General features: G+C 45.3%; 1 protein-coding gene across 1 annotated transcript in view; it reads left to right on the forward strand.

Moving 5' to 3' along the window:
• Positions 1–25,975, forward strand: part of ATM (ATM serine/threonine kinase) — a 1,424,234-nt gene that overhangs the window by 502,814 nt on the left and 895,445 nt on the right. The window contains exon 25 of the mRNA XM_078657051.1: positions 9,861–10,030. Within this exon, the coding sequence (XP_078513177.1) occupies positions 9,861–10,030 (170 nt within the window). The remainder of the gene's footprint in view (positions 1–9,860; positions 10,031–25,975) is intronic.

Consider the following 25,975-nt stretch of genomic DNA (forward strand, 5'->3'; position numbering starts at 1 on the left):
AAGACTGACTGTTGAAGTCATGCTCATTCCCAGGCAGTCTACCACCTCCATACAATGTCACATCTCCTAACATCTTTGGGGTTCACTATCAACATGCCAAAGTCATACCAAACTCCTTTAGAGTCACTCCTGTTCATCGGAGTTGGGCTGAATTTGTTATGGTTCACGCCTTTCCCCTGGATGTGAGAGTCTAGGACGTTCTGGCTATGATCCCATGTTTCAGCCTGTGATCTCAGTGTGTAATGCTCTGAGGGTTTTGGCATTGTTGGCCTCCTGCATCCTGCTGGCCAAACCTACCAAGTGGCCTATGCAGGCTCTGCATTGGGACCACATGTCTCAGAGGTCACAGCACCCGGGAAATATGTCGGATTGTATCCAGTTTTCGGAGGAGACTGCAAAAGACCTGTAGTGGTGAAAGCTGGTTCACAATTGGGTCAGTGGCAGAACTCATTCCTCTCCCCAGCCAGATGTGACAATGTCGACGAATGCACCCCTTCTGGGTTGGGATGGCCATCTGGGTAAGGTGGAGATCAGGCATCTTGGGTCTCTGGCCGAAACTCATCTCTACATCAGTTTGTTGGAGTTGAAGGTGATCCACTTGGAGTTCATGGCCTTCTTGCTAGCTCTTAAAGGAAGGCTGGTTGGCCATGGATCTTGTACGAGGTGGCTCCTACGCCTCTGGAAGTGGCTGGATTGCAAGGTATTTCTCTGATGTTGAACCACTTGGCAGAATCTTTAAATGCCAGGGCGGACAAGGTCTGCCACTGACAGCAGATCACAAATGGCAGTAGCACCCAGAGGTCATGCAGCACATCTTCCAGAAATGGGGAGAACCCTGGCTTAGTCTTTTCACCACTGCCCTGAGCATGCAATGTCAACATGTTTGTAATTGGAATTTCTAAGGTGGCTGTTTTTCAGAGAAGCTTTCTGTCTAAGTGAATCTCGGGACTCCTGTATGTCTTTCTCCTGCTCCCTTTCATGCCCCAAGTTATGAATAAGATCAGGAAAGACCAGACCCAATTTATCCTAGTGGCACCATATTGGGACAGGAGTGTTTGATACCTGGAACACCTGTGAATTGTCATCTGTTTTACGATCAAGCTGCCACTACAGGAAGACCACTTGCTGCAGGAGCAGGCAGTGTACTTGCCCCAGGCCTGTACAGTTTGCATCTCCATGCTTGGAGAATGAGCTGCGACAGTTTACCTCCTTTGACTTTCTCCCTGAGGTTGTTGCTGTTGTCTTGATAGCAAGCCACCCCTCCACAAAATTGGTGAATGACAGTCATTGAGACACATTTGTGAATTGATGCGACAGCCACTACAAACCAAGCTGTCTTAAGATTTCTTGTTTGTTTTTTCCCTCGTCAAACAAGGACATGCTTTGGGCCCTGTTAAAGGGTGTTGTCGGCTCTTTTGCAGGTTCTGAATCGGGCCTCTTTATTTAAATAACCTGTACGCACCAGAAAGATTGTTACTGAAGGTAAGTAACTTGTTTGTTCGTTCACCAGCATCCTATCTTTCATAGCTTCAGATGCTTACATTTTCCATTTTAGGCTATGAATACTTGACAGTCAATGTTAATGCAGTAGTGTACAAGTACACTAAAGTAAAGTTAAAACAAACATAAGCTTCAGTGATTTGAACAATGAGGTAGGGAGACGTAAAGCTCCACATCCCCACAGAGACTCCAAAAGGTACATTGTCTATGGCATATAAACCTGTGATTACAACCTCTTGTTCAGTTTTCTCACTATGGTCTTTTCTCACTCCAAGCTCTTCTGTGCTTGGGTTTTTGAGCCTCATTATCATTGTGGCTCAGTCGCCATCCCACCCAAAGCCTCTCTTCAGGCATTTTGCCTCATGCGGGGTGAGGAAGATTGCTAAGCATTCGTTCACCGCACACGATGCATCTACTGCCTCTTTTGGATGAAATCCTTTTATGTATGCACAACCCAGTAACAGGCTATGATATAGCCCTCCTTTTAGACAACTTGCCAGATGACTGCAGAGAACAGCCATCTTCAAAGAAGAATTTGCAACTTCAGGCTTTATCAACACTTTTTTTAATGCTTCCAGTGCTGGGTTCTGGCATATTTCTACGGGAGCAGACCTGCATAGGTTAGGCTGTGTTCAGAGCACTTCCTTCGGGCGGGAGGTTAAATCTTGGACCTTGATATGTTTTTGATGGCATAGTTTATTTGTGAAGAATGTTGATGACGACCTACAGGCAATAAAGATAGATATTGACATAGAAGGGTCACGCTCTGTCTTTCTGTTCAAACAAAAGCTTTCAATCCTGTAAATTCCAAACCTATGGCTAAGGACTCTACTAATCAGGCTACGTCTTAAAGCAATTTTTGCCCATACCCCTAAGTTACTAGTCACAGTTACAATCATCAGCACAGTTTGGAAAATGTCAGTCTGGACAGCATAACAAGCATAGAGGTAGATGGCTAACATTCCAGAAGTGGGCCAAAGTTATGGCCAACTCACATGACTCCTCATACCAGCTGCCATTTCTCATCCCAGTGGGAAAAAGGTATGGGCTTTCTTTTTATCCTGGTAAATCAGACCACTGGGTACTAGATATTATCCAATATGGCCATTCAAGATCATTGTTTTTCCAGGCCACTTTCTCAGCCTCAAAACGATGAATGCCATCTCAATTTGAAGCATTTGCAAATAGAAATCCTTTAACCACTATTCAGTTTCTAATGTAGCATTGGCTGTCTCTCAATGAGAAAAAAATGGTTTATAATCCTTCTCAACAAGCTCTGTTTGTAGGAGCCTGCGTATGCACAAGCACTTTGAAAGTTATCCCTCTCAATAACAGGGTAAAAAAAACTTTGAACAAATAAATGGATCATGGTACTGAAATAGAAGTTGCTCTTGGGGATAAAGTTGGATAATGTCATCTTGCAGTCTCCTGGTTATCACCATGTCCCTTGAGAATGAGGCCACTTCTTAAACAATCAGATTTACAGTGTGGGACAAACTACAGCTTCTTTCTGTTGGGATCTCAAACAAAACATTTAGACAGCACAAGATCAACATGCAGTAGAGCCCAGTTCCTTATCACAATGTATTGGATGGGGCCCTCATCTACAAGACCTTTCAACAAGTGGTCTCAGTATGTGTCAGAGTTGTTATGCTGTCATTAAGAGCCTTCTTACCATGCATCTACCATCAAGAGTTATCGATTAGGACTGACAATATAACTACTCATCATTATATCAGAAAGCAGAGTCACACCAACTTACCAGGGCTCCAAAGGGAAGCATATTGGCTATCGCATCAGATCCTACATAGTAAAATACACTGACTGGGGACTCCATTTTAGGACTCACTAACTTGTCTGATTGCCGCAGATGGAAGCGAGATTAAAGACCACTTCAGCTGATCTGTCAAATGTGAGGTATGCCTCCACTGGATATCTTTGCAGCTCTGTAGATCTCAAAATGTCAGTGGTATCCCTGGACTGAACGTGAAGTACTTTTGATTCCATAGTGAGTAATCTTTGCATACTCTTCCACCAATTCCCCTGCATCCCGAAATTCACTACATGCTAAAGAAAGAGCCATGCAGATTCATCCTTATTGCACTACAGTGTGTTAGGCAGATTTGGTAATGAGTGTCTGTGATCTCTTGGTGATCACATCAGTAAAGTTCAACTGAGACTCCTGTCTTCTCACAAGGAATGAAGGTCAGGTCCTACACTAAAATACATCATTCCTACACCTGACTTGACTCCCTGGATGCTTTAGATATAGAGAATGACTCTTCTTTATCTGGGCTGCTTGACATCACATCAACCCACTTACAGTGTGTCCTCCTGAGAAACAGCCTGACTTTCTGCTGGGTCTAACCTTGAGTAATTTTTATTACAAGTGCCACTGACATCTAAACAAGGACTATTTTACACATTTCCTTCTCAGGCAAAACATCCACTTATTTGGGTGGTCAATACTGTTCTGTGTGCCCTCATTAAGAATCCTTTTGTTGGGCCCACTCACAAAGCCTCACTTCAGGTGCTCTCATTGAATAGACTTTTCTCTTGGCTAGAACTTGGCTGTAGCAAGAAGCTTTGGAGAGCTTCAATCCATTCAACTACCCTAACTCAAGTCAAGTTTGATAAAACCAAGGTGACTCTCTTTACCAGTCCTCGATTCATGCCTAAAGTGCTATTATACACTTGCAGACCTTTGTTCCTCAAACATTGACTACTGCAGAAAGGGCCCAATGCATTTTGGAGGGTTAAAGTCCAAAGCATTTTGCAGGTCTGATCAAAGTATAATTTCCTATACTAACTCCAACAGGGTTTGTCCTCTCTTGAAGTAAGTAGATCACAGCTCGCAACTCCAGCCATGCTAATTCCTCTCGGACACAAAGTACTCACTCATTCCGCCAGAGTAGTAGCTAAACGCACAAGGTGATGGACGGAATGTTGCACATCGGCAAAACATTCACCCCCAGTCACCGATCTGGGTTTAATCCATCGTTATTTTTCTCACCACGCCACCCCAGTTCAGACAATTCCATATGCAAATCAAGTCTTGACCCTGTGCCTCATGGGAACAGTCCAGCCCGAACTGCCAAGCCATGTCTTCCCTGGACCGGAATCAAGCATCCTAGGACTGGTATCTGGCTATCAGCCGTCATCAGCCAGGATAGCTTTACTCCAGTGGTGTTGTGAGCACAGGCCTTCCACTCACCAAACAAAGTATTTCCCGCTGGATTTCGGCAGCTATTTCATTTTGTCATGAACAAGCAGGGCAACCCCTACAATGTAAAGTGAGAGCCCACTCTACCAGGGCAATATCTACATCCATGGCGCTTTTTGCAGGAGTGCCGGTTATAGACATTTGTAGAGCGGCAACATGGAAGTCGCAACATACCTTCACTAGGCATTACTGCCTGGATACAGAACTCATGAAGGATGCCGCGGTGGGACAAGCAGTACATCGTCATATATTTCAGCAGAGGTGAGCCTTCTTTTCATCCCTCCATCCTTCTCATGTATGCACATTTCTCTGTTGTATAATTTGGTGGTATTTCTTGCTTACGAATGCATGTTTCTATTAGTCGTTTGATATGTTGTTATCTAATGACTTATATATCCTATACCATCCGAAATGTGCTTTGTTCATTGCTTGATACTCTGATTCATGCATGTGAATCTATGAAAGACACCCCTAATACTGGATAAGAAATGCGTTACTTACCTGTAACTGCAGTTATCCAGTATTAGTGTCTTTCATAGATTCACATGCAACCCTCCCGCCACCCCTGGAAGGGCTCACCTACTTCTCTCAGTAACACACCTACTTAGCTTTGTGCGTATGAAAATCTGAGGGACTGAGGCTCCTTCCAGGAGGGTTCTAGCGGGAGGTGACAGCTGATTGGTCTATGGGACATTACTTTATTTATATACCAGGGACTCCCATTCGGACGACGGGGAATGATTTAGGCATGTGAATCTATGAAAGATACCAATACTGGATAACTGCAGTTACAGGTAAGTAACGCATTTCGTCTGGACAGCATAACAAGCATAGAGGTAGAGGCTTAACATTCCATCAGTGGGCCAACGTTATGACCACGCATGACTCCTAATACCAGCTGCCATTTCTCATCCCAGTGGGAAAAAGGTATGGGCTTTCTTTCTATCCTGGTAAATCAGACCACTGGGTACTAGATATTATCTAATTTGGCCATGCAAGATCATTGTTTTTCCAGGCCACATTCTCAGCCTCAAAGGGATTAATACCATCTCAATTTGAAGCATTTGCAAATAGAAATCCTTTAACCACTATTCAGTTTCTAATGTAGAATTGGCTGTCTCTCAATGAGAAAAAAATGGTTTATAATCCTTCTCAACAAGCTCTGTTTGTAGGAGCCTGCCTATGCACAAGCACTTTGAAAGTTATCCCTCTCAAGAACAGGGTAAAAAAAACCTTTAGAACAAATAAATGGATCATGGTACTGAAATATAAGTTCCTCTTGGGGATAAAGTTGGATAATGTCATCTTGCAGTTCCCTGGTTATCACCATGTCCCTTAAGAATGAGGCCACTTCTAAAACAATCAGACCTACAGTGTGGGACAAACTACAGCTTCTTTTTGTTGGGATCTCAAACAAAACATTTAGACAGCACAAGACCGACATGCAGTAGAGCCCAGTTCCTTATCGCTATGTATTGGATGGGGCCCTCATCTACAAGACCTTTCAACAAGTGGTCTCAGTATGTGTCAGAGTTGTCATGCTGTCATTAAGAGCCTTCTTACCATGCATCTACTATCACGAGTTATCGATTAGGACTGACAATATAACTACTCATCATTATATCAGAAAGCAGAGTCACACCAACTTACCAGGGCTCCAAAGGGAAGCATATTGGCTATCGCATCAGATCCTACATAGTAAAATACACTGACTGGGGACTCCATTTTAGGACTCACTAACGTGTCTGATTGCCGCAGATAGAAGCTAGATAAAAGACAACTTCAGCTGATCTGTCAAATGTGAGGTATGCCTCCACTGGATATCTTTGCAGCTATGTAGATCTCAAAATGTTAGTGTTATCCCTGGACTGAAGGTGAAGTACTTTTGATTCCATAGTAAGTAATCTTTGCATACTCTTCCGCCAATTCCCCTGCATCCCGAAATTCACTACATGCTAAAGAAAGAGCCATGCAGATTGATCCTTATTGCACTACAGTTTGTTAGGCAGATTTGGTAATGAGTCTCTGTGATCTATTGGTGATCACATCAGTAAAGTTCAACTGAGACTCCTGTCTTCTCACAAGGAATGAAGGTCAGGTCCTACACTAAAATCCATCATTCCTACACCTGACTTGACTGCCTGGATGCTTTAGACAGAGAATGACTCTTCTTTATCTGGGCTGCTTCACATCACATCCACCCACTTACAGTGTGTCAAAGTACGCACTCATTCCGCCAGAGTAGTAGCTAAACGCACAAGGTGATGGACGGAATGTTGCACATCGGCAAAACATTCACCCCCAGTCACAGATCTGAGTTTAATCCATCGTTATTTTGCTCACCACGCCACCCCAGTATGCAAATCAAGTCTTGACCCTGTGCCTCATGGGAACAGTCCAGCCCGAACTGCCAAGCCGTGTCTTCCCTGGACCGGAATCAAGCATCCTAGGACCGGTTTCTGGCTATCAGCCGTCATCAGCAGGATACTTTTATTCCAGTGGTGTAGTGAGCACGGGACCCACATCTGGGCATACCCTTCCCACATAGGGCGAACAGCAAAACGCACAAGACGATGGTCGGAATGTTGCACATTGCAAAACATTCACCCCCAGTCACAGATCTGGGTTTAATCCATCATTATTTTGCTCACCACGCCACCCCAGTTCAGACATGGCCATATGCAAATCAGTCTTGACCCTGTGCCTCATGGGAACAGTCCAGCCCGAACTGCCAAGCCATATCTTCCCTGAACCGGAATCAAGTATCATAGGACCGGTTTCTGGCTATCAGCCGTCATCCGGCAGGATAGCTTGACTCCAGTGGCGTAGTGAGCACAGGAACCATGTCTGGGCATACCCTTCCCACATAGGGCGAACAGCAAAACACACAAGATGATGGACGGAATGTTGCACATTGGCAAAACATTCACCCCCAGTCACAGATCTGGGTTCAATCCATCGTTATTTTTCTCACCACGCTAACCCAGTTCAGACATGGCCATATGCAAATCTGTCTTGACAGTAGTAGCTGCGCTGTTGCACTTATCACTGGAGTGCCACTGAAGGACATTTTGAAGGTGGTGACACAGGCTTCAACATAAATGTAATATCCAGGATAAGTGGTGTGTGCTCTCTTTTTCACTAAGTTGAGCCTCCTTAACACCTATTAATTATGGTACTACCTTGATATTCTTAATACAAGCATGTGACTATCAATAATCCAATGCTGCAGAAGAAAGTTAATTACCAATAACTAGAGTTCTAGAAGAGTGATATCTGTCACAGGTGCACATGCAACCTGCCATCTTCCTTGGTCATGAGGAGATTAGGGTTACACCAGTTTCCTTAGCCCTTCCTTCCTCATCAGTGCCATCCAGTACTTAATTTCCCCAACCCTTCTTCCATGTTTTTTTTTTCTGGGGCTTATATCTGATTTTTTTTATCGATTAGGTATGCACATATTTTACAAGCACTCTTGGTGTCTTATTCCAGATTTCCGGGCGAGATTTAGTTTGGGGGCAAGATCTTGTGAGCATCCAAGATCTTGATGCTCAGTTTGGGTATGTTTTTTTTATTTAAACTAAAAGAACTGTTTCACTTTGTCTCAAAGTCTTCACTTTGCGAGGTTGCACCCTCCGGTTAGAGCCCTTCTGCCAAGCTGTGGACGAACTTGATGTCATCACATAGGCACATAGTGCTAACGTATAAAAAATCAAAGTGAGGGACATAGAGATTCTTACTTGAAACCTTTAACAGAGACCTGTTGAATACAGCAAAGATGTGATTTTGAAGGGCACTTCTTCTGAACTTTTCTTTTGAGGGGAAAGATTCCTACTGAGTCATTCGATTTAGGCTGCAAGTGCCATTTAAACAATAATTCATAGTGAGGAGGGATAACACAAAACTATGTACGGACAATTAAAACTGGCAGAACTGAAGGGGCAAGTCAACCCTACGCAATCAGTTCATTTAGCGAATCAAAGTCCAGAACAATCCACACAGCAAGGGAAGAAAATTCCCATTTGCTGTAAGTAAAGCTAAAAAGAAATGAAAGGCAGGACTCAATCAAAAGCACTTGAGTGGTAAAGGTTCTATTGATGAGCAATATATTAGTCAATACTAATTACCTATATGGCTTTTGTACATGTTGTGCATGGCTTCTTTGTTACATCTTTGACTATTGCAATAACCTTCCTGGATATCGCTCTTTATAAGCAACTTAGGCAATAAACCAATGTCCATATCTAAACAAAACAATAGTGAAAAAGAGAACAGTGATCGTTGAGCGTGCTAGTTTGAAGGGGCAAAAAAAAAGCCTGGAAGCAACGGAGAGTAACAGAACACCCACACTGAGATGTAATTGACCTTTGTGTTTTCTTACAGCCATCTCCAAGGGTCATAACCAGTACGAGTGCAAATTCACATTTTTCACCTTTCCTTCTCTTGTCCTGGTTTGTTCCTGGTCCTCTCCAGAACCCTGGGAAAGTGAAGTTGGGTGTGAGATATGGGGATCTACATCACGTATATAAGAAATGTAAAGCATCTTTCTGGTTAGTGAAAACGGCATTTTGATAAGCCTTGAACATCTGGCAGTTGGAGCTCTTACGTTTTTTCCACCTCATTGGCCAGAGTTTGTGTCATAACATTAGGTTGATAGGCTACAAAAAGTCGGTGGCTGTTTGACTGTTATTTTAGTGCTTATGTACAGCGCCACGTAAATATTTTCTACAGAGTGTTCCCAGCCAGGTGACTATCTATGGAAGATATTTATTTTGAAGAACTGTAGGAACAGGTAAACAACTTTCCCTCATCTATCCTCTTTTTAGGGATATTTGAGAGTCATGAAACTGCCTGAATGTTTGAACATAACCAGTGATGCTGGAGATCTTCTCCTCATTAGCAGGTTTTGAGCCCCAAGCATAACACAATTTCTTCTTCAAGTATTAGAATGTAGAAAAGGCTTCAGGATTCATCCGGTTAGACTTAAGCCCGTCGGCCACTTATCATCACTGTTATTGTTCATTCAAATTGAACACTGGTAGCATGCATTGTATGCCTTGCTGGAGGATCCCGCCTGTTTTTCGATCCGTCTTCATTTTGTTGGTTTCTGATTACTTTCCATTTTCATACACCATAGGTTTTGCAGAGCGTTGCCACAACCCTGGGTTATAAGAGTGTTGAAGACTTCATGATGTCTCACCTGGATTACCTAATTCTTGAGTGGCTGCGACTAAAAGAGCCTGGCTACAGCTTGTCTGCCTTTCCCTTCACATTATTAAATGTTTCCAGTGTAGAGGAGTTTTACAGGTACATCTGTTTATGCTGAGATTACAGTCTTTTTTGCTGTCTTAAGGTTATGCACAAAGGTTTTTGCATTTCGCCGTTTTATCATTCCTTGTCTACATGTTCTGAGCATAATTTTTGTTGAGCAATATAGGTTCATAAGTCAATGAACAAAACCCTAAGATTTGAAAAACACATTATCTATAAAGATATATAGCGAGAAACAGAACAGTTTGATGTTGCCTGCGCCTACTAAAGAGTACCTCTTGCAACTATGTTTAGAAAATATACGTCTCTTCTTCGTTATTGCCATGCTCATAAATTTTCCAAACAGTGTTCAAAGACAATGACCTTTGCAGAAAAAGGACTCTTTCTTTTCTTTCAATTTGTACTGGTATGAGTTGCTTGGTATATGTCAATTTAAAGGGAAACAGGATAAGACATGTAAGGACACCGGTTTGTTCAGAAAAAAGCCTACTCCTGCCTGTCATAGGGTTCTTTTGCTAGTCTCTAGCTTCTCTTTTAAAGTTGCGTAGGGCCTCCCTAGCTGAGTCATTACGTAGGACCCTGGTGCAGGGCCCAGAAAAGGCCTAATCCATACTTAATTTAATTTTTTTATAACACATTTTTCTTTTTTAGATGCAATATAGAACGATAACATACAACACATGCAGGAGAAAACCCTCCAGATAAATGACACAGAAAAAAATGAGCTCTTTCCTCCCACCGTTTTCCACCCTCACTTTCAGAGAATTGGCCCCACCTACAAAGTGAAAAAGAAAACCCTCACCTTCTGGACTTGAGTTATTTATGGGATCCCGCAGAGGTTTTACTCTGGTTTTAACAAATGTTGAAAAGCCCCAGAGTATGATGGGTTCCGGATCATGTTTTCCATTCTCAACGGGACGGACTCCTCTGGCTGTCTTAATTTGAATCTAGAGAAATAATTGGCAGGTGTTTCTGTATTGAGTGTGTAAGGTAGGGAGTAATTCTGTTTCCAAAAGGTAGAAGTCGATGTTGTTGCTGCATCTTGCAAGTGGAACAAAAATATGTTACCAGCCCTGGACAAATGTTCTCCCACTTCTTTTCTCTCGCTTAGGATTACCACTCCTGAGTCAAGAGCATTAAGGTAACCCATAATACATTTAATGTGGCTATTTCCTGGAGGGTTGGACATCAGGCATTTAATTTTAAGCATCCCCACCCCACATCTCTAACTGACATCATTCCTGGTCTGCTACATTATTTTTAGACCATGGAGATAAAATAGCCTAGAAATGAACTTCTTGGAGTCCTTGTTCTTGAAGTCAATCATCTGCCAATAGGCTGTAGCTTTGTTGGTGGGATATATTTCCCTCCCAATGACTTCTGGAGGTTTCTATAATATTTTTGTACTTTCAGTTGAAAGTCCTTTATACATTGCTGAAGTGACGTGACGAACAGGGCAGCCATTGCATAAGTTCACCATTCCAAAAAGATCTTACAAGTTAAAAATCTAACATTTCTCGTAAGTAATGGCAGCAAAAACTCATTGAAAATTGTATGTTTAAATTACAGCTTAATATCAACTACTGAGTCTTTACAGTCACTGTTGAGCTGTCAATTGTTGATGATAATAGCAGTTGGAATAATTATCACCTCATGGAATGAATTTTGTGATTTTACCAAACAATTTATCTTAGACTTGGTATTAAAGCGTTACGATGGAAACTCCAGCCGTGTTATGTACATCGATGTTAAGAGTGCTCAACGAAAACAAATAACCAAATATATTGCCACAGGACGTTTAACTCCACCAGCCACTGCCCCCAATTTCATGCATTACAGCACTAGTATTATAGCACATAGCATTTCCTCATATGGAAAATCATACACAAACTAAATTGAATGAGTTTGAGTGTACCTATCCGATATAGTGAAGATGAAGCTCCAAGGAGCACCATTCAAAATTATTACTATTATTTTTTTATTTATTTGTTTATTGGCATTTAGAAAGGTACAGAGAATCAGTAGATAAGTATAAGTTGCCAAATATTACAGAGATAAGATGACATTTGTAACATAACCAATGAAAACATAACCAAAGCAGAAGCTGCGCATTTGACTGTATAGTTAAGTGAGACTCAACATAGTACATCAACAGTCGGGGCACAAAGTAACAGATGTGGGTTGCATAGCAGTAGTTAGGAGGAGGCATTATGAAAATAACACGTAATAACAGAGGATAAATCAAGGAACCGTAAGCTGATCGTTAGTTTGCTGTTAGGTGGGATTCAGTGGCAGGCACAAGATCCTGGGTAGTATCCAAACTCCCTGCTGCCAACTAGGCTAGAAACGGACTCGAGACGTCTTTTGGCCTAGATGCTTGTGGTAATAGTTCCCAATATATGTTCAACTGCTCCTGGCAGAATGTGGTATCTAGAACCCAGGCTTTGGTGTCGGACGGTTTACGCTTACCCCAATGCATCGCAATTCTGATAGATACATCTGCCGTGTGGATTCCTCACCTTGTGAATATCCCCTTGCGTCAGCAACATTCGGAAATTCTTTTGTAGCTTCGCGCCGACGTGGATCCGGACGTCACAGAGGCACGGCATCGCACGCGACTCCGCTGACATCACCGACGCCTATAATAGGCCCACGCCGGCGTGATGACATCAGTTCCCTTTTTTCCGCGTCGTCGACGCTAACGGTTTTCAGGGATCGTACTGTAGCTTACAGTAACTTTGTTACTATTTTCATTGTATTGTGTCTATCTTCATACTTTTCGAGATGTCGTCGAAGAAGACTGGGTTTAAAGCTTGTGGCGAGTGTGGCAAGACTATGTCTATCACCGATCCTCACGAATGCTGTGTCTGGTGTTTAAGCTCCGACCATGATGTCGAGGACTGTCTTTGCTGCAAGAAGATGACGCCGAAAGCTTTGAGAGAGAGAGAGGCGAAACTCCTCGTGGCAAAGCTTAAAAGTAAGAAGGTTAAGAAATCTTCGAAGTCTCGATCTCGTCGGTTGAGGTCGAGATCGAGGTCTCGTTCGAGGTCGCACTCGGAGTCGTCTTCAGCTCACGCTTCGAAGTCTTCGAGGAAGAAACACAAGAAGAAGAGCCATGAGTCGCGTCATCATTCTGGGAAGGACTCTAGTTCAAGACCGAAGTCCCAGGTCAAGCTTCTGAGTAAAGAAGTGGAGATTTCAGAATCGGAACATGATGGGGCTTCGCATCCGGGTTCACCCGAATCTCAGAAACAGGTCCATTCTCCGTGTCCATCCAATCCTTCTGGTCAGGAGGATGAAGGTGAGGAGCAGGGGGCTGGTGGAGCCGAAGTTCCATTACCTGAGGGTTCGTCGACTCCGGTTCCGGCACCCGATGAAGAGGTCGCCGTCGTATCGACTCCGCCTCCTCAGGAACTGCCACGAGGTCCATATCCTGAGTTTCCGACTCGAGGTCAGGATCCTTCTCAGTTCCTGAACGCCATGTTTGGTGTCTATTCCAGGGCAATGTTCCCGTCTGGTGCACCTGTTGGTCCCACGGGTCCTATGGCCTTTAACTTAGGTGTTCCTCAGGCTTACGCCCCTGCACCTTTCATGACTTTTATGCCGGCTCTACCACCGCATTGGCATTTTCCGACACCGCCGGTGTCGTCGACGCCGAAGCGCACGACGCCGGTGCCATCGACGCCGATCCCATCGACGCCGATACCTGCGACTCCGAGGCAGGATTCTGCCTGACCTCGTATGGATAGACCCCGTCCGACTTCGGGTTCGACGCCGGCACCGACCCCGTCGGAGTCGATTCCGGATCCATTGGCTTCGGTGGTGAAGGAAAGATCTCGGAGAAAGGCCCAGAGACTTCTGGAAGAAGAGAAAAATGGGTATTCAGATACTGAAGAAGGAGAGTTGCAGGATTCTGAGGATCCGTTTGAGGATTTGTGTGAAGCCAGTGGGCTTGAACTATCACCTGAATGGGAATTGGCTTCTGTGTCAAATGTTCCATCAAAGGATGTGATACCTTATCACACTGTCATTAAGAAAGCAGCGAGTCTATTGAATATTACTCTGCCCACTGCTGATTATAAGCCTAATATTTTGACTGAGGTGCTTCATTCACCCTCATCTATCATTGAACCTATGTTGTCCTTGAACGAGGCCTTGTCTGAGCCTATTTATGAGGTCTGGAAGAAACCATTATCTGCTCCGGCAGTTTCTAGAACAGTGGCCAGGAGATATAGAGCTGCACCAGAGGACCCTGCATTTTTATCTTCACATCCTCTTCCTGAGAGTTTGGTGATACAGGCTGCTTGCTCAAAGAAATCTGCTGGTGCTTTTCCACAAGTTCCTGGAGATAAGGAATCCAGGAAGCAAGACCAAAGTGCCAAGAAGGTTTTCTCATCAGCCAGTATGGCATTAAAGTCAACCAATGCTACGTGTCTGATGGGAAGGTATATCCATGCTTTGATGGATTCTGTCAAGCAGTTGATTCCGAAAGTCCCTGAGGATGACAGGAAGGATTTTCAGGAAGTGGTATTGGACACTCAAGCAGCTGCGAGACAGGTCATTCAGAGTGGTCTGGACACTGCTGATTCAGTGGCAAGGGTCATGGGTTCCTCCGTGGCCACTAGGAGGGCTGCCTGGCTCAAATCTTCAGAATTCTCTGCAGACGTCCAATCTGCCTTGATGGACTTGCCTTTTGATGGATCAGGGTTGTTTGGTAAGAAGGCTGATACTGCCTTGGAGCGTTTTAAGGACAGTAGGGCCACTGCAAAATCTTTGGGTCTTCAGTCCAGGGGTACTACCGGAAGACGTTTCAGGGGATTTGGTCGATCTTCCTTTCGGTCTTACAGATCATCCCAGCAGCAGCCTCAGCAGCAGCAGAATACACTGTACAAGTCGTACAGGGGCAGACAAAGATCCCGCCCTAGAGGTTGTCAAGCTTCCTCCTCCTCCTCCTCCTCTCCTTCCCAACCCCCTGCCAACGCAGCAGAGCAGCCCTAGATCCGCCATTCCGGATCATGTGGGCCCAGTGGGGGGTCGGCTTACACATTTTCTACAAGATTGGGAATTAATAACATCGGATCTTTGGGTTCTCAATCTTGTAGAGAATGGGTATGCACTTCCTTTCCAGGAATTCCCTCCTAATTACCCTCCTTGCCAGGGTTATTGTTCGGAAGACCACCTGCTTCTCCTGCAGGAAGAAGTCCTGGCACTGTTCAGAAAAGGTGCGATAGAGGTGGTTCCAGAGCAGGAAAGGGGTCAGGGGTGCTACTCACGGTATTTCCTGATCCCCAAGAAAGATGGCAGGCTTCGGCCAATCCTGGACCTCAGGATTTTGAACCTTTACCTGAGGCAGGAAAAGTTCAAAATGCTCACTCTTGCACAGGTTCTTCAAGCGCTGCTGGAAGAAGACTGGATGGTGTCGATCGACTTGCAGGATGCGTATTTTCATATTCCCATCTTGAAGTCGCACAGAAAGTATCTCCGTTTCACGGTTGGGTCACAGCACTACCAGTTTGTGGTCCTTCCGTTTGGTCTTACTACTGCACCTCGAGTCTTCACCAAGGTGATGGCAGTGGTGGCAGCTCATCTCAGGAGATCGGGGATTCATGTGTTTCCGTATCTAGACGACTGGCTGATCAAAGCGGAGTCGCCAGAGAAGGTGCTCCATCATCTGCAGGAGACAACTCTGTTGTTGCACAGGTTGGGTTTTTCGATAAATGTACCCAAGTCTCACCTGGTGCCCTCACAGCGCAACCTGTTCATAGGTGCGGTACTGGACACTACTGTGTGTCGCGCATTCCCTCCTCCTCAAAGGATTCGCGACATATAGGAGATGATTCCTTTATTTTTCAATGGAGCGGTCGTTCCAGTCCTGAAGGTTCTTCGCCTGCTCGGTCTGATGGCTTCATGCATTCTGTTGGTCAACCATGCACGCTGGCACATGAGGGCACTCCAGTGGTGCCTCCGCAGGCAGTGGTTTCAACACAACGGAGATCTCAGGGAGTCAGTGAAGATCTCCAGAGAAACTGCGGCGGATCTATCTTGGTGGAGCGTGGAAGGCAATCTGTCTCAAGGGAAGCCTTTCCAACTGCCTCCATCGGTGGCCACAGTGATATCGGATGCATCCACCCTAGGGTGGGGTGCTCATCTGGGGGATCTGGAGGTCAAAGGTCTTTGGTCTCCAGAGGAAAGGTTGCTTCACATCAACCTTCTAGAATTGCGGGCGATACGTTTGGCGCTCAAGGCCTTCCTCCCTTCCCTTCGCGGTCAGTCAGTCCAGGTCCTGACGGACAACACGACCGCGATGTGGTACGTCAACAAGCAGGGAGGAGTAGGGTCGCAGTGTCTCTGCAAGGAGGCTCTGCGCCTCTGGTCCTGGGTTCAGGACCATCGGATTTGTCTGATGGCAAGTCATCTGGCCGGGGTTCTGAACGTTCGTGCAGACAGTCTCAGTCGGCAGTTCTCTGCCGATCACGAGTGGAGGCTTCACCCAGAGGTAGTTCACGACATCTTTCGGATGTGGGGGACTCCTCGGCTGGACCTGTTCGCCACTCGCGAGAAGGCTCACTGCCTGTCGTTCTGCAGTCTCCAGTATCCGTTGCAAGGAGCCTTGGGGGACGCGTTTCAGTTGAGTTGGGGAAATCAACTCCTTTACGCGTTTCCTCCCATACCCTTGATTCCTCGGGTTCTGAGGAAGATTCGCCAAGACCGGGCCCAAGTCATATTGATCGCCCCGGATTGGCCAAGAAGGGTGTGGTATTCAGACCTTCTCCACCTCTCCTCTCACCCGCCGCTCCGTCTCCCTCACAGGTCAGATCTCCTCTCTCAGATGGAGGTGCAGGTTCTACACCCCCACCTCCAGACCTTACACCTTCATGCCTGGAGATTGAGCGGGGCAACCTGATTTCTTTTTCTCTCCCTCACGATGTGGTGGATGTCATTTTGTCAGCCAGGCGTGACTCCACTAAGTCCATCTATTCTTATAGGTGGTCTAAATGTGTTGCTTGGTGCAGGGAGAAATCTATAGACCCTTTGAGGTCCCATTTATCTGATGTGCTCCAGTTTGCCCTTTCTCTGGCTCAGCAGGGGCTTGCTGTTGCCACGGTGAAGGGTTATCTTTCTGTGCTGTCGGCTTTTATCTGTTTGCCTGACCAGCCTTCTCTTTTTAAGTCTCCCATTGTTTTAAGGTTTTTGAAGGGCCTCACTAATAGGTTCCCTCCTACACATTTTATTGTGCCTCAGTGGGATTTGAATCTAGTTTTGACATTTTTAATGGGTGCTCCTTTTGAGCCTCTTCACAAATGTCACATGAGGCTTCTGACTTTCAAAACGGTTTTTCTCGTTGCAATCACCTCGGCAAGGAGGGTAAGTGAGCTTCAAGCTCTTAGTTCCAAGCCCCCATTCCTGACCATTCATGCTGAACGAATGGTTCTTAGGACCAGGGCTGCTTTTCTGCCAAAGGTGGTGACTCCTTTCCACCTTGGTCAATCCATTACCCTTCCTACTTTTTATTCTCCCCCTCACCCATCCAAGGAGGAGGAGAGATTACACCGTCTTGACCCCAAGAGGGCGGTGTCTTTTTACTTGGACAGGACTAAAGACTGTCGAGTGGACGACCAGCTCTTCGTTGGCTTTGCTGGCTGCAAGAAAGGAAGAGCGGTCCATAAGAGGACTTTGTCGAGATGGATCGTCCTCTGCATTAAGATCTGCTACTCTTTGGCCGGTAAGGACCCACCAGAGGGTATAAGGGCTCATTCAACTAGAGCTAAGTCTTCGACCTCAGCATTGGCTAGAGGTGTGCCTGTTGAGGATATTTGTAGAGCGGCAACTTGGTCTTCCCTCCACACTTTCGCGAAGCATTACTGCTTGGATTCCGAAGTGAGGAGGGAGGGTCACTTTGCGCGCTCTGTCCTTCAGGATTTCCTGGTTTAGAAGAGTGGACACCCTCCTCCGGGAGTGGGGACTGCTGTGGGACTCTATTCACAAGGTGAGGAATCCACACGGCAGATGTATCTATCAGAAGAACAAGGTACTTACCTTCGGTAACGCTTTTTCTGGTAGTTACTATATCTGCCTGTGGATTCCTCACTGACCCACCCGCCTCCCCGTTGTCCACACTTCTATGCCAGTGGTTTATATGATGTATTATTTTATGGTCAAGGATTTGTCTATTTCAAATGTTTTATTGCATTTGCTTCACACTGTGTGTGTTACCTTGATTTCTATACTGCGTATACTGTGTATATGTCTACTGTCATCGGTCCGTCTGTGTGCCTCGAAGGCACGGAAAAAAGGGCGGAACTGATGTCATCACGCCGGCGTGGGCCTATTATAGGCGTCGGTGACGTCAGCGGAGTCGCGTGCGATGCCGTGCCTCTGTGACGTCCGGATCCACGTCGGCGCGAAGCTACAAAAGAATTTCCGAATGTTGCTGACGCAAGGGGATATTCACAAGGTGAGGAATCCACAGGCAGATATAGTATCTACCAGAAAAAGCGTTACCGAAGGTAAGTAACTTGTTCTTCTGCGCTTAGCTAGTAGTAGAAGCATAGCAAGTAGCCTAGGATGTCCCATTGGGGCCTCTTTAACATATCCTAATAAGCACATTTTAGGGAAGGGAGTTAGGTTAGTCTCAAGGATCTCGTTGATCGAATCCAGTACCTCTTTCCAGAAGTATTCTATGCTGGGACAACTCCAGGCCATGTGTAGAAACAAAGTATCCGGAGACTTGCATCTCCAGCAGTTCGCCTGAGAAAGAATACCCATGCATTTGAGCTGTAAAGGGGTTCTGTAGATTCGATGCAGATTAAAATGTATAAGACATTTATAATTGGGTGATTGCATCACTAATTGCCTTCATCAAAATTGCCATTGATCCTCTGATGAAGGATCATCTAGTTAATCATTCCAGTTCGCCAAGGCTTTTGGGTGTGTGTGACCGGGGATGAACGTTGCATGCCTCTGTTCAGCCAAGTGATGAACTTAGTAGGAGATGAGTTTATGAGTAGTGATTCCAGGGCCGGGAGAGTTGGTGGGGAAGAAGGGAATTGTGTAGTTTGCAGCATGTTCCTCTGATGGGGTAATATAGTAATAGATTGGAGAATTTAGAAGTGTCGCCAGGTGCAGATGCTGGGGGGGGATATAAAGTTGTTGTTAGGGTATAGATCGGCAAATGTGTCCCATCCCATACTGTGTGCACAGACTGAATTTCCTTTGTCTGTCAGTATTGGCAGCTCTGGGTTATGTGCAGGTGTAATAGAAGGTGCATGTAATACCGAGTGTCCCGCACGAATGCAGAGCTTATCCCAAGCCCATCGTAATGTGTCTGTTGTGCTCAGGGTGGTGTGCTGACGTTTGTAGGGTGGTATAGAGCCGCTGTTAAAGGTAACAGAGCTACTCTTTCAGCTTCAACTGCAACAAGAGGATGAAAGGAGGTGGGGAATATCCAGTGATGTAGGAACTGCACCTGTGCGCAGAAAGTATATAATGCTAGATCTGGTGCACCTAACCCACCTTGTGTCAGTGGGAGCGTAAACACTTCCCATGCTCTACGAGGTTGTTTCCCGGCCGATACCAGTGAGATCATCAAATATCTGAGAGTTTTTAAAAAGAATTGCGTAAGTTGCAGTTGGAGGTTAGTAAATAAATATAAAAGTTTGGGCAGAACTATCATTTTAGCAATAGAGATTCGGCCAGCTAATGAAATGGGGAGTTTCGACCAGATGACCAGTTTCTAGTTCCAGCGATCCAAGTGTGTGACCGAAGTTCATGTCCCAGAGGTCTTGAGTGTCAGTGCTTAACAATATACCCAAATAGTGAACCGGACCTATTGCCCATTGAATAGGATAATCTGGCTCTAAAGTGGCCAGATCGTTGGTGAGTGGGAGCAGAGTTGATTTGGCCTAATTAATGTGAATCCAGAAAGGCTGCCAGATGTGGTGAGTTCATGAAGGACAGGATTTAAATTGTCTAGTGGATCTCTAAGATACAATGTGATATTGTCAGCATATAACAATATAATGACATAGCTGGTGAGGAAATCAAGTCCATTTGTTTTATGGTTTTGTCGAATCCTTGCGGCGAGGGGTTACATGGCGATGGCAAACAGGAGAGGCGACAAAGGGCACCCCTGCCTGGTGCCATGCGTAATGTCAAATGGGGCCGAGATCAAACCATTTGCAAATAGCCTGGCAATTGGCTTAGAATAAAGTAGCCTAATCTGACTGATGAGCAAAGGAATGAGGCCTAACCTGGCAAGAACAGTGAAAAGATATGGCCATTCAAGTGAATCGAAGGCCTTGATGGCATGAAGGAAAGCCTCCAGGGCAGGTGTCTGTGGGTCTATTTGATGCAAGATGGAGAAGAAGGTTCTTAAATTGTGGGATGTGGAACACCCAGGTATGAACCCGGATTGATCAGTGGTAATAAGGGCTGCAGCCTGTTAGCGAGGAGTTTCGCGTAAAGTTTGTTATCAATGTTTATGAGGGAAAGGGGTCTGTACGAATTGCATTTGTTTGGGGTTTGCCTGGTTTGAGTAGTGTAGAGATGATGGCTTTCCTAGTCGTTGGGGGGGGGGGGGCGTACCATTTTGTAGGGATTCAAAGTACACTTCCAGGAGATGGGGCGCTAATAGTGTAGCATAAGTCTTCTAGAAGGCGGTCGTTAGACCTTCGAGACCGGATGCTCTGTCCGGGAGGAGACCGTTAATCACCTGCATTATGTTGTCTATTGTATAGGGCTCATCTAAATAGTATCAGTGAGCGTTACTTACCATAATAGCTCCAATGTGTCCTAGTAAGTGGTGAGTTCATAGTGTATTTGTGGGGTTGTGGAAGTATATAGTGAGGAGTAGAATTTAGTGAGGTGATCACGTATCTCTCTAGGTCCCCTGATGAATGCATCATCGTCATCTAGGAGTTCTGTAATATAGGGAGTTTAACAAGAGGGTTTGAGTAGGTTTGCAAGCATTTTACCAGGACGATCTCCTTTACCGTACCGTGTGGCAGTGGCATGTTTCCCAAGAAATGTTAATTCTCTTGTGGCTTCTTCATTAAATTTGGAAATTGTCTGACGGATTGATGCTAAGAGTGAAGCGTCATTATTATCAAAGTATTGGAGCTCAAGGATCCTGAGTTCAGGTTCTAATTGCTCTAGTGTGCCGCGAATAGCTTTCAGTACTCCTACTTGGCGAGCTATACATTTCCCCCTTATAACAACCTTTAAGGCTTCCCATATCACGAATGGTGAGAATACAGATCCCAGGTTTAAAGAGAAATATTCAATAATGTTGCTTCTAATTTCTGCTTTTGAATCAAGCAAGGCATGGGGAGGAAGCCTCCACGTGAACTCAGGTTCGATGGATGTGGGGAAGGTCACTCTAAAGGTACCGGGGGAATGATGGGATAGAGTTCTCTGTAAATGCTGCGCATCTACTATCCACGTCGCCACGTCTCTTGAAACCAACCAACGATCTAGCCTAGACAAGGAGTTATATTTTAATGAGACCTATGTACCCTCCCGCTTGTGTTGGTTCAAGCACCTCCATATGTCAACTAGATGACTGTCAGAAATAATCGAATTCAGCGTGTGACTAGAACGGGGGTGTAGTACACGTGTTGAGCACAATCTGTCAGACTCCGCACCGCTCTTCGGGATCCGGGTGATGCCTATAGGGTCCACCTCCAGACCTCCCCAAGCTTGGTTCTGTACCGTACCCCAAGCTTAGAGGTGGGCTGGCGAGGGAAAAAATTATAGAGCCGGGATGGTGCGTCCCGAGAGGAATCAACCTGCAAAAACAAGAAAAAGGCTTGTTACTACCGCTCTAGGGCACCTCGCTATATATAGGTCTCGTAGAGGTCTAGGCGTACATTGGTAGGATTACCGGCGTGGAATCACCAATGCGGTCACCAGACACTCTTCTCATGTGTTACTCCGTGAGAGACCCCTATAATAATACAAGCACAGATTATTCTCCTGCTGCTCTCTGCTAGACGTCTCTGTTCTGTTTGTCTCCCTCACTATATACGTACCAGAGTTCCACCCCCTTGATAATTATCCAAGTTTGATAGGCCTCGCCCTTCACCGGTAAATCCAGCAAAAGTCCCACTAGAAATCCTATTCTCGATATTCTGTTACGTCACAGAAGCTAATCGGGATATCCAAATGCACCAGAGCCCAATTGTAAAACAAAAGAAATAATAGAAAAAAACGGTACCCAAAAGGAAGGAACAAAACCCAAGGAGGGACAGGGTGCTGGAGAGCTGCAAATCCTACCGCCAACCGTACATGGAGTCAACAGAATAACTGGGCTCCCTCGTGGTCAATAGCCGGCGTCTCGTCCATCCCTCGTAGTGAAGATCTCTAAGGGCTTCCTTTCCGCTCCAGTCTAGGGAGAGCACGAACCAGCGTCCGTATCTTCGCGTTTCAAATCAGCGAAGCACCACAGCGCCGCAGAGCGCGTTAGCCGACACGCTCCCTTTGTATCCAGTAAACGGAATGAAACTGGTTGTGTCTTCGCGCAGCCCAGCTGTGCGAAGCACCACAACAAACCGAAAAGAGACCTTGTCCTCTTGGCTCCTCTATCAAACGATGACAAACACCCGACCCAGCCGGGTCAAACACTCAGGAGTCTGTGACTTCGCGCTGATCAAGCGAGGCACCACAGACCTGTATCCGAAGACGGGCAGCCGCACCGTCAGTCCAAATCACGAACTCCGAATCCGATACAACCCGACTTCCGGGTTCTGTCCCCATATGTAGGTTCCGCCCTTTCTCACCGGGGCACCTGGGACTTGTAGTTTTCCCAATCTCGGTAGGCGCCAAGGTCCGGGTCTCAGGCCCTGACACAATCTGTCCAGTTCGTCACATAAAATGGCATTAAATCTCAACCAGATGGAAGGGTGGCCAAGCTAACAGAGAACTGCTAAAGGGAGTTTATCTCTCTATGGTCTTAGGCATAATCTGGATTCTAGTGAGGTCAAGCCTAGGGGGCTTTTGACTAACTTGATACCTTGCTATTGATCATATAAGCAGGGACATCAGTCAACATGTATAGAATGTTACGTTACGTTCATCAATCATTGTCACTGAGAGTAGCGTTGGAGACGGTGCAGTTTTTTGAAGTTTGACTCTTGTGTTGAGATTGACTGATATGTTTTGCAAATTTCAATGCTGACTTCGCATCAGTAAAGTAGTGTGGCACTCCCTCATGCGTGACTTTCAATTTTGCTTGGTAAAAGAGTGCATATGACGTGCCAGATTTCTGGAGGAGGCGTTTGGCAGGCCCAAACTTGCGTCTAGCAGCTTGGACAGTGGGCTTAAAGTCTGATAAGAATGATAAGTGGTTACCTTGATTGGTAATTGTCCCTTTTTCCTTAGATTTCCGTAGAATCACATCCCTGGCCCTGTAGTTTAACAGGCGAGCTATGATGGGTCTAGGGGTAGCTTCGACTGCAGGTCTAGGGGCCGAAGTGCAGTGCACTCTTTCCAATATGAAAATAGAGGAAAAGTCGTGGCCAACTAGATCCCGCAGAAGATCTTCAATGAATGTTTCCATTTTTGTAATTGCGGTTGTCTCAGGAATACCAAGAAGGCGACTGTTGTTTCTTCTAGAGCGTGCTTCAAGATCTTTGTTCTTTATTTTTATTACATCCAACTCATCCTCCATGTGTAGTAGTTGTTCTTTTGACCCTATCTGGCAGTCGTGTGCCTCTGATGCTTTATTCTCGAGTAGATCTAAGCGAACTTCATGGGTGTCTACCCAGTTTCGGACTTGGTCAAATTGGGAAGGGAGTTTGTCAAGCTTGTTGTCTGTTGCCTTGAGGCTGGATTTAACATCCAGTAAAATACTGCTTAAATCTTCTTCTGGTTGATCTGGGGAATTACTCACAGATGATTCCATGTCATGATTATTTTCAGTGTCAGTGGTTCGGGCATTCTGTCTGCTGTCAAACGATATTTTTGTTTCTTTAGCGTCGGCTTTCCCCATCTTCGTCTGCAGCGGGAAATGAAAGGGGATATACAGATATATATAACGTAGCTGTTTTTTGTTACTGCGAGCAGTGGCCTGTTTGCAATAGAGAACTTGAGTGGCTCAGTCTCACTGGAGCGCAAATGAAAGGTCAATATCAAGTAATGGAGGAGAAGCTTTTGTGAGCAGCATTAGTGGTGTTACTTGCTACAAAGTACTCCCGGTCTCTCAGATTTTCAGCATCCATATATGTCTCGTCAGGTAGGAGCGGCAAGACCGAAGGCCGCATCAGGGTTTGCTTGTTGCCGTATCTTTATATGAAGTGGTATGCTTTGCGCACGTAGGGGTTTGTAGCCCATTATATTTAGGCAGTTAGGTAGATTGATGTGTGGCTAGTGTTTGGAGGGTTGAAAATTGAGCTGCCAGTGCTCGGAATGAGTGCGAGCGGTTAGATGTAGAGACAGCGCTGCGTAGTCGCTTATGGGTTTTTCTCAGGAGGATGCAGGTGGACATGTTGCGTTGGAGTCCCTAGCGTAGTGGCAGCAGGGAGCAGAGTTTGCTTCTAGAGGCAGGTGTGCGAGTGGGGCATGAAGTTTAGCGGGTAAAGGGTATGGCACCAACCATCATTTGGCGTGGGCGCTTCCCGGGTGGAATCCTCGAGCTCTGCTGCTGCCGTTCCGACGATGTTTTCGTGGACCTCCACAGGACCCGCGAATGGTGGTTAGGGTCTCCAAGCCTCTCAGCCACAGTTCGGTGAGCAGAGGGCCTCCGCGACTCAGGCGCACCCAGCTCTAGCGCCATTGTTCTAGCACATAGAAAAACTGGACAATTCCTGATCCGGTGGAGTCGTATCCCATTCACTAGAGTGTAACCCAAAGCCAGAAGGTTGGCTGACAACAATATAGCGAGTGGTTGATTTCATTTTACTGTGAACAGAAAGCCAGGCTGCACCTATAAAGCAATAAAGAGTTCATTGATTACATTGCTGAGACTGTCATCATAATAGGAGGCCTTCAGGGTTACCCTGTGACAGAGCAGGGTAGTGTAGATTGGCAGTGTTCTGTAGCAGACAAACAATATGCACTAGCAAATACGTTTCTGGTGACTGGCATTAGAACAAGGCAATCAGATTACATCATAGAAATATGTCCACATTGAGTAAATCATTGTTTGCCAGTGACTTGCAGGTGGTAGCAGCAAGGAAACAGTTGGTGAGGTAACAGCAAAACTTTAAAGGAAGAGTGGCGCAACAATCAACAAGAGAGAAAGTTAGATATCAAACACTAAATTTGGCGATAGTGTTTCAATAGTTGAATAGCTGAGACACTGAATGGCAAGGAGCAAGGCAATAACATCAGGGTGACAGACAACTTTAATTTAAAGGGCAAATGCACGCAACAAACATCAAATGTAGAGGGGTAGTATCAAATCACCACAGAGGGAGAGTCTGCAGTAAACTGGAGATATAAAGGCATCAATAAAACACCAACAATAGATCAGCAGTAGCAAACAGTAGCACAATGCAGGCAGTTTTAGACCTCTGCAAAAGTGAAGCTGCACAAGTAGCTGCATCACAGTGAGTGTGCCATTGATAGAATATTACAACAAGAGACACATCAGAAAAATAATCAAAGGGAGGGGGCAGCTAAACATATTTAGAGTCCATCGAATAACAAAAAAATGAAAAAACAGTATAATAACAAAATGGAAATAAACAGCAATAAAATGCCAGATTTAAAGAGTTGACAGCAAAACTCTGGAAAGGAAGATAAAATAACAAAGCGATTTGAAGCAAAGAAAGGATAAATAGTGAGAGATAGAAAACAAGGAAAACAGGGACCACTAAACCAACTGAGTGAAAGAGCAGCAGAAAACATATTTTATTTATTTTATTTATTTAAAACACTTGTATGGCGCAGCTGTCACCTTGCAGGTATCCTGGCGCTGTAAAAAATAACTCCTGAGGTGGAGGTCAGTGGGGAACAGCAGATAAAGGTAACCAAAGTTTAACA

The sequence above is a fragment of the Lissotriton helveticus genome, chromosome 8 (genome assembly GCF_964261635.1).
Source record: "Lissotriton helveticus chromosome 8, aLisHel1.1, whole genome shotgun sequence".
Classification (NCBI taxonomy): Eukaryota; Metazoa; Chordata; class Amphibia; order Caudata; family Salamandridae; genus Lissotriton; species Lissotriton helveticus.